The 9,246-nt window shown below is 34.4% G+C and overlaps 2 protein-coding genes across 2 annotated transcripts in view; one reads left to right on the top strand and one right to left on the bottom strand.

Annotated features, from left to right (window-relative positions):
- LOC109237042 (myosin-15) overlaps positions 1-2,641 on the top strand; it is a 44,131-nt gene extending 41,490 nt beyond the window's left edge. The window contains exons 32-38 of the mRNA XM_019403286.1: positions 570-640; positions 731-830; positions 919-975; positions 1,060-1,116; positions 1,199-1,279; positions 1,363-1,445; positions 1,883-2,641. Of these exons, the coding sequence (XP_019258831.1) occupies positions 570-640; positions 731-830; positions 919-975; positions 1,060-1,116; positions 1,199-1,279; positions 1,363-1,445; positions 1,883-2,006 (573 nt within the window). The 3' untranslated portion in view covers positions 2,007-2,641. The remainder of the gene's footprint in view (positions 1-569; positions 641-730; positions 831-918; positions 976-1,059; positions 1,117-1,198; positions 1,280-1,362; positions 1,446-1,882) is intronic.
- Positions 2,642-3,966: 1,325 nt separating this feature from the next.
- LOC109237041 lies at positions 3,967-6,204 on the bottom strand. The gene is made up of 2 exons (XM_019403285.1): positions 5,645-6,204; positions 3,967-4,829 (listed from the first exon to the last, which is right to left on the bottom strand). The coding sequence occupies exons 1-2, from the start codon at positions 5,953-5,955 to the stop codon at positions 4,292-4,294; spliced, it is 849 nt and encodes a 282-aa protein (XP_019258830.1). The 5' UTR covers positions 5,956-6,204; the 3' UTR covers positions 3,967-4,291.
- Positions 6,205-9,246: the final 3,042 nt, after the last annotated feature.

Raw genomic sequence — 9,246 nt, 5'->3', positions numbered from 1 at the left:
CCCCCCCCAAAAAAAAAAAAAAAAACACCACCACTCCAATTTTAAGCTTTGCATTTGACCAGGATTTTGCGATGTTTTACAATACAAATATTTTCTTTGGAAAACATTAAGAGGATAGTTGAAGTCCTCATATAAAATAGATACAAAAGCCACCTCAAGTCCCCATATTTGTGTCGGATATCTGTGGTCAGGTTATTTAGTTCGCAATGTGCACATGCCTTATTCAGCTTGCCTCTACGTCTATTTCAGTGCTCCCCGAGGATTCCTGATCACCTTAATGATATATTACACCTTGATGATTTATCAATTACTCCTTAATTTTCCTTTTCTTCTATTTTGTATAGCTCAATAACCTCCAAAGCATCCAAATGATATTTTTTTTTTTGGGTATTGCTTCAAAAAAGCTTGTATTCTGTTTTTGTGTCCCTTGCAATTACAGCATTGATAGTACACTGCAAAAGATTCTGGGGTGATAGGAGGGTGTCTGCTTTTTCTATCTCTTTGTTACTTCAAAACTTTCAATTTCATTCTCTTGTCAATTTACTGTCTACAAATGGATGTATTTCCAGGTGCCTTCGTTTTTCATCCGCAAGCTGACAACCCAGGTTTTCTCCTTCATCAACATATCACTTTTTAACAGGTATCATTAACTTACAAGTATCTTCTTTTAATCCTTATCCTTTTTCTTTTGTGAAAATAAAGCTTATGATTTTCTTTGATGTTATGCAAGTCTTTTACTCCGACGAGAGTGTTGCACATTTTCAAATGGAGAATATGTGAAGTCCGGTTTGGCAGAACTAGAAAAATGGATTGTCAATGCAAAAGAAGAGGTATTAAGAAAGACATTTTTTTTTTCTCCTTTGCATTCTCCAATGTAGATGTTGAACTGACAAAGAAGTACGTGGATGCTGAATGTAGTTTGCAGGTACATCTTGGCATGAACTTAATTATATCAGACAAGCTGTTGGATTTCTGGTAAATGCCATACCTTGCTAATAGCACTTTAATAGCTGAACGTTTCATTCCGAGCTTTAAATTTTATTTGCCGTGACTATCTAGGTAATTCATCAGAAGAGGAAGAAATCACTGGAAGAGATAAGACAGGACCTTTGCCCGGTAAGAGATAATAGCACAACATGTCATTGTGATGTCAATCTTGTTTGCAGACTGAATATCCGGAGTATTTCATCTTGAACAGGCATTGACAATCAGACAAATATATCGAATTAGTACCATGTATTGGGATGACAAGTATGGAACTCAAAGTGTGTCAAATGAGGTTAGTGTTTCAATGCATTTCTCCCAAGTCTTTTTGCCGGAAATGTTTTGGCTCATAGGCTTATGACTCTGTGTACTCTGTAGGTTGTCGCACAGATGAGGGAGATTTTAAACAAGGATTCTCAGAATCTAACATCTAACTCATTTTTGTTGGATGATGATCTGAGGTACGGTTTACTGATATATACTGCTATTCCAGCATTTTTTTTCCTTTTGAAGTATGCCTATCCTAAAACTACTTGTTAATTGTTCTCTGTCAAAGTTGGATATAAATTAGTTAACTGTTCAGTTCTGATGGATATCGTCGATGATTAACAATATCTTAATCATTAGAAATGATTTTTCTAACTAGCAGCTTGTCCTGGTTACACAAATGCTCAATAACATTTAGTTTAGCACACCAAATATTTAAGGATAGCATAAAGAACCAGTTCATAGATCACATCAATATTGCAAATGCCATTCGGTTTGACGTTAACCAAGCCTTCTGCTTAATGAAATATGAGCCCATAAGGTGCAAGCTTCATATCAGTTGCTTGGTGTATGGAGAATTCATTTGATCATTTCCCCGTTGCCTTCTTCAATTATTTGTTGCTTCTTGCAGTATTCCCTTCTTAACAGAAGACATTTATATGGCACTTCCTGAGTTAGATCCTTCACTTATGGAGCTGCCAAAATTCCTATCTGAATATCCATCGGCGTTGCTCATGATACAGCATGCAAAGTAAATTTTCTTTTGGCACGTTCGGAGCTTTTCTTTACAACTCCCAGCATTGTCCATTCGTGCCCAGTGCAATGTGCAACTTCACCAATTCTTGCCTGGGGAAAACTGCATCTGAAGTTGGGAACTGATTCCTGGAGATGCTGGACAAGTTGTCATCCAAAAAGAAAATGCCATCAGATTGGTTACACGGCAGTGTAGGTCTAGAGTAGGATCTGTACAGGCATTAGGTGCAATTACTCAAAAGGCTTCCTATTTTTTCGGAATGCCTCCTCTTTTGAGCTCTGTATATCTGTCATGCTGGTTACTTCATTGTTGTATCATCCTGTCTTTGAAGTTTTCAAGGCACTTGCCATTTTAGAGATGTAGCCATATTTCCTTTACCTCACTAACCATCTCCGTTCCCTGTACAAATGATAGGTTGTATTTGTTGATGTACATTTACTGTGAATACCCTTTTGTTTTTATTTTATGTTTTGGAAAATTATCGAAATCGGTCATGTTGTAACAATTGCAACCATTCAAGTTCTCCTACATTTGTTCCGCTCAAGTGTAAATAGTGAGCCAAAGTCTCATAGTTCGGCAAGTGTGCTCTTTCTTGCACCTGGTTCCGAGGATTAATGAGTTGCATCCTTCATTATGTGATCTGTATAATTGTGCTTTAGTTATTTTTGCCCTACCAGCAGCTTACTGTATTTGTTAATATACTTCATTTGGATGCTTATCCATAGGGTCAATTTTAGCTGAAAGATTCCGATAATCTTAGTACCCATTTAGAAAATGGTTTGTCAATTTAAGATAAAAAATATTGTTTGAAAGATGGGGTATTTACTTGCTATTTGGTTCTCTTTTAATTTTCCTTCCCTTTCTTGCGTTGGATTGGACTCAAAGTTGCTTTAATGAAGGATCTGTACCAGTATTCCCTTTACTGCAAAATCCTGTTTAGGCATTCGTCTTTCAACACAGCGTTATCTTCAATTTCTTGTTAGTTGTAAAAATGTATGGTTTTAAGTCTTCTATTTAGTTTGTTATTATGTAAATACACAAAAGTTTAAAGAATCATTTGAGGTCACGCTGAAATCTGAAATCCAGAATATTCAAACTTTTTACACTTCCTAAGCTGCGGTGGAGTATCCTATTTTGGTAGGACAAAATAATGTCCTTTAATAGTGACATTTAAAGTCTTTTGCTTTTGCTTTAATAGTGACAAAATAATGTCCTATTTTAATCTTTTGCTTCAAGCGAAAAAATTGGTTTTTCCTATCTCCACATCACTTGGTGCCAGCTCCATTAGCGGGGAAAACAGTGGGGATAAGTTAACTGTTGGCTTTGGGGATGTTGTCACTTTAACTGTGGGGGTCCTTTGTCCAGTAAAGCAATATGGGCTCTACATAAGATAAAAACTTGTTAAAAGTTGGAAGTGGAGGAGATAAAAAGAAGCAAAGTTAATAGCCCGTTTGGCCAAGCTTCTAAAATCAGCTTATTTTGTAAAGTGCTTTTCTCAAAAGTGCTTTTAAAAAGTATTCGTAAAGTGCTTTTCTCAAAAGTGCTTTTAAAAAAAATACTTTTGGTGAGAAGTTTTGGCTAATTAATTAGAAAAGTACTTTTGAACAGTAATTAGTGTTTGGCCAATCTTTTGAAAACTGCTTCTAAGTATATTTTTCTCAAAAGTGCTTCTCAGAAAAGTACTTTTGGAGAGAAGCTACTTTTTTCTACTTCTGATTCTCCTCAAAAGCACTTTTTTTCCTTCCAAAAACTTGACCACACACCTCAATTTTATGGCCAAAAGTGTTTTTGGCCAAAAAAGCAATTTTGGCCCAAAATAAAACTTGGCCAAACAGGCTATAAATCAACTATATCCATTAAGGCATTGTTGTTGCTATAGGCATGACTATTAAACAGGCCACCAGTAATTTCACCTCATAAAATGTTATCTAAAGGAATTCATATCCTCATTTCTCATGTTACATCCCAAATTGCTCATTCATTCATCTCCCAACGTTAAATGACTAATGAGTTGCAGCGATAAGTCGGTATATCTACTATACGTTCATTAATTAAAATATGTCGATGGTTCACTAATTGACATGCTACGAGAGTAAGCTATATCTAATTAAAAAAAGGATGTTATCCATACGCATTTGAATCTTGATGCTTCTATTAACGATGGGCATTGAGACTTGCTAGCTAAAAGGACAAGAATTCTTGAATCCTCTTGCTAATTAAACTGAACAAGAAATTCTGTTTATACTAATTCTATGGAAATTCTTGGACAAGAATTATTCCATATGCTCAAGTTAGCTCATTTTCCACTTTGGCATTACTACCACCAGCAGCAGTAGCAGCAGCTTCTAATGTAGGACTTCTTGTAACAGAAACAAATTCACATTGCTGCAAATCAGCCAAGGAAAATGATCTCCAACCCGAGAAATTCCCACGAGCTAATGGCGATAAACAAGGAGAATTCAATCCATTACTATGGTTGTGATTGTTGTACTCTTTGAAATGAGGATTAAGGCGCGACACGAAAGGAACAGATGATGTTGAGGACGAATTTGTTGTGTTTTCACTAATGCTGCTAAGTCCTGAACTTGATGATGAGCAACAATTCATAGCTGCAGCTAATGCTAGTGTTGTTCTACTTGAATTTGTTACTCTTTTTGAAATTCCACCTCTGTTTTTGTTAGTATCCCAAGCTAAACCACAAGCCAATAAGTTTCTTCTTTTTCTAATATATGCATTTTCTGGCTTTGCTAAATCTTTTGTTGAAGCTTCTCTTAAACTTGTGAATGATTTTGACTTTCCATTATAGAATCTTGAGATACCCTTTCTGCATAAATCACACATATGTTAATTGGAAATCTAGAGATAATATTTTTTTCCTAAAAAGAACCTACTAAAAGAGATAAAAATTAATATTTTTGGTAAAAATAATAGCTCATTGAAATCCATATCTATAAAATATTAGAGCACAACAACAACAACCCAGTGAAATCTCACAAGTGGGGTGTGAGGAGGGTAGTGTCGAGTCTGAGGAGGGTAGTGTGGAGTCTGTTTCCAATAGACCTCGGCTCAAGAAGATAAAAAAAATGAAAAATTAGAGCACATAAAGAAAAATTAATTTTCTAGGCATAGATTCCTACTAGAAAGGGTAAATCATGAGAATCATTTTGATAAGGCCTTGAAAATATGTTTTTTTAAATTAAAAAAACTGATTCTTGATTTCTCTCAAGTGTTGGAAGATTCTCACTTTCTTAAGAAATTGAATATTCAAAAGGACAAAAAATAGGAGACTATAATATTGGTGAATATGCTAAAGAATCTGGATTTCCTAAATAATATAGTTGAATTCCAGCTAATTAGCAACACCACTATGTTCTTAATCTAAAAAAAAATGATTAATAAACTAAGGAAAAGGTTGGTTTTGTCAAACAAATCAAAAGCTTTGATTTCTCCTAAAACAACACAGGTAATCTAGAAGAGATCATTAAAAAAAAAAAAAAGTAAAAACCTCAATAAATTTAAAAGAAAAACTTCATCAGTTGCTGGATGATGAAGAATGCAATTTTTTTCATCTAAAAAATAAGAGAAAATAGGAACAAAATTTAAAAAAAAAAAAAACAGATAAAAAGCTGTAAAAATTACCTCATTGGCAAAACTTCCTCTAGAGTTTCCATAGAATTCAAAGGACTTTTATAAGAACTCTGAACTTCCTCAGAATCATCTGTTTTTTCCATTGATCCTTCTGAAATATCACTATTTTTTCCAATTGAAGATGAAGAACTACATGAATTCAATGACTTTTCTTCATTAATTTTCTCTTCATAAAAAAACATATTTTTATTATTACCACAAACATATTTTTCATTTGGATCAACACAAACAGATGATAATGCATGCATAAATCCAGATGAACCTTCAACTTCTCTTTTCTTCATTATCATACTCACAGACATTTCTTTTTAATTTTCCTCAGCTTCAGATCACATAAAAAAAATATTATAAGCCAAAACTAAGAAATATTGGAAATTATAAAAATGGGATTTTAAAGAAAAGGTTGGTGATGGTATTTGTAAACAGAGAAAGAGAAATTTTTAACATTGAAAAAGTTTAGATCTTTGAGACAAGAAGGAGAAGAAGAGCAGAACAGATGAGACATATCTTGTTTATATAATATTGAGATGATAAGTTATCATTATAAATAAAATGGAAAAGAAAAAACTTTTGTTTAGAAAATAATTAAGAAACCTTAAAGATAAGTAAATAGAATAATGGGGCTAATTGGGGTATATATATAAAAAAATACACAGTCTAAGTCTGACGTGTAAAGAGATATTTATACAATCAGATCACTCATTTTTATAATTTTATATAATTTTTAGTTATTGTTTTATAATCTCATAAAAATGATAACTGACCTAAAATTATAAGTTAAAATTTTGTTAATAAGTATAAAAAAAATTACATTGTCAATGTTTATGAAATTCAGAAATAAAAAATATAATAATAAATGAAGAAAAAAGAAGGGGTGGGTCTTATCCTGAATCCTAATCCACTGATTGTCCTTGTTAGAAAAAAGAAATTTTAATTTATAAAAAAAGTACAAATTGAATAAATATTCAAATAAAAAATAAAAGATAAGCCATTGGCAATGTCATTATGAGATGTAAATCCATTGGTTTACGTTAAATAGTATAAATCCAAGAAAGGATATGGTTTACTATGCATCTAGTCAGCTTTACAGCTATTATTGTCAAGGATAAACCTAATCCCTATCAATCTTGTTGAGATGCTATATTTCAATAAATAATTTCATTACCATTTTAATTAGAGTTTGACTTCGAGTGCAAGAAATATTTATGTCATAAAATTTATTAAAAGATAATAACAAGTAAATTTATTTAATAAATATTAATTAATATCCCAGAATAAATGATGAGTAATTATGTTATAACACATTAAATGTTCTACTGGTGCAAAAATTCTTTGACACTGTTGATATATTATTACTTAAATTTTTTCTAACTATTTACCTTTTTCCTCTAATTTAAAATACTAATGGCATTTCACCCGCACAAAATAATTGTAATTGTTTCATCGGTAACTTTCTATACGTGCCTATTGGCTTGTAGTCCTATTGTTCAAACTTGTGTTGGTATTATGATTAGTTGTCAAATTTAGGTGTGAGGGACTTTGTGGTGACTCGAAATGTCATCTTTTGTTTTAGAACTCGATTCCGTATTCCGAGGCCTTCAAAACCTCATTTTATTCCTTCTCGATTTGCGTGCGCAGTCCGGACGCGTTTTCGAAAAGCTTTTATGTGGAGAATTGATAAAAATAATAATTTTTGCCTTTAAAAGTTAATTTAGTTGACTTCGGTCAACATTTTGAGTAAACGGACCCGGACCCGGACTCGTGTTATGACCGTCCCGGTGGGTCCGTATCAAAATATGGGACCTGCGCGTATGCCCGGAATCAAATTCCGAGGTCCCTAGCCCGAGAAATGAATTTTTGATGAAAATTGTATGACTGAAAATCAATTGGTTTTAAGAATTTGGTTAATGTTTGATCTTGTTGGTATCGGGCCCGTATTTTGGTTCCGGAGCCCGGTACAGGTCCAAAATAATATTTATGCCTTATCTCTGAAATTTGGTGAGAAACAGAACTGATTGGCGTGATTCGGACGTCCGGTTGTGAAAATAGGAATTTCAAAGTATTCTTAGGAATTTCATGTGTTTTGGTGCTAAATCCGTAGTTCTAGATGTTATTTTGGCGAGTTGATCGCACGAGCAAGTTCGTATGATGTTTTAAGACTTGTTTGCATGTTTACGACCCGGATTTCCCACCCTCGGGAGTCGTGATGGCGCCTACTAATGAGAGCTAGGCAAGCCAATTTTAATTACCTTTCCATTAATAACATAATTCCTTATAACCATTATCGGCAATAATACAAAAGTAACGAATTTAAATAATAAGCGGAAGTCTCAATCTCAATATTATAGAAAACTGAATTAAAAATGCGGAAAATCCCAACAAAAGCCTCTACCCAAGACTGGTGTCACAGCTTCACAGACGGTCTAAGAATACTACACATAAAGGTCTGAAAGAAATAAACTCGACACTGTCTCCAGAAATACATGAAGGAAACAAGAATATAGATGAAAGGAGACGCCAGAGCCTGCGAACGCCTGCAAGGCTACCTCGGGTCTCGCTGGACTGAAAGCCTGCTCCCACACTACTGCTGCTGCTGTCCGAAGCCTGGATCTGTGCAAAATAGCACAGAGTGTAGTATCAGCACAACCGACCCCATGTGCTGGTAAGTGCCTAGCCTAACCCCGGCGAAGTAGTGACGAGGCTAGGACCAGACCACCAAATAAACCTGTGCATATATATATATACAAGAACAACGGAAAAGTAGCAAGAAAATAACAATTTAAGCTGGGGAAGGGAGCATGCTTCAGGGGTAACCGATAGAAATAAAATATCAGGAATAATGATACGTACATCTACAGTTTAATTTCTAGCAATAAATGAAGAGATAAGACAACTTTCATATTCAACTCATCTTGTTGCAGGCGTGCAACCCAATCCCATTTCTCAATATCTCGTGGTAGGCATACCACCCGCTCCCATTTCAATATCACTCGTGGTAGGCGTACCACTCGCTCCCATTTTAATATCATTTGTGGTAGGCGTACCACTCGCTCCCATTTCAATATATCATTTGTGGTAGGCGTACCACCCGCTCCCATTTCAATATATCACTTGTGGTAGGCGTACCACCCGCTCCCATTTCAATATATCACTTGTGGTAGGCGTACCACTCGCTCCCATTTCAATATCATTTGTGGTAGGCGTACCACCCGCTCCCATTTCATTAACTCAACAGTTCCTCCAAAAGAAAATTTACTCTAACAAACGCAACAATTTAATAAGTACACAAAATTTTATGACTCACTAAGGAAAACAAATAATGACAAATAGCAGTTAATTATGGATTATAAGGAGGCAAGTAGACAGTTTAGTAATTAATACGTTGAATGTCGCGTAGCAATTAAGTCACATAAACATGTAGCAATTAAGGCATAAATTCAAGACATAACGTTGCGCAAGGGCACCTTGGTTCAATAATAACAAATAACACAAAAAATGGGAATGTCAACATAAAGGATCACAGAAATAGTGGAATAAGACATTTAATGCACTTGAACTAATAACAACAAGAAATCATAGCAAACGGCAATAAG

Source organism: Nicotiana attenuata, unplaced genomic scaffold (assembly GCF_001879085.1).
Source record: "Nicotiana attenuata strain UT unplaced genomic scaffold, NIATTr2, whole genome shotgun sequence".
Taxonomy (NCBI): Eukaryota; Viridiplantae; Streptophyta; class Magnoliopsida; order Solanales; family Solanaceae; genus Nicotiana; species Nicotiana attenuata.
This window is presented reverse-complemented; position numbering and strand designations above follow the sequence as displayed.

What these genes read in the sequence shown, in the direction of transcription:
- LOC109237041 (XM_019403285.1), bottom strand. Translation starts at nt 5,955, where the DNA reads ATGTCTGTGAGTATGATAATGAAGAAAAGAGAAGTTGAAGGTTCATCT. An exon ending in GAGGAAGTTTTGCCAATGAG is followed by an intron (nt 4,830 to 5,644) that starts GTAATTTTTACA and finishes TGATTTATGCAG; the next exon opens with AAAGGGTATCTCAAGATTCT.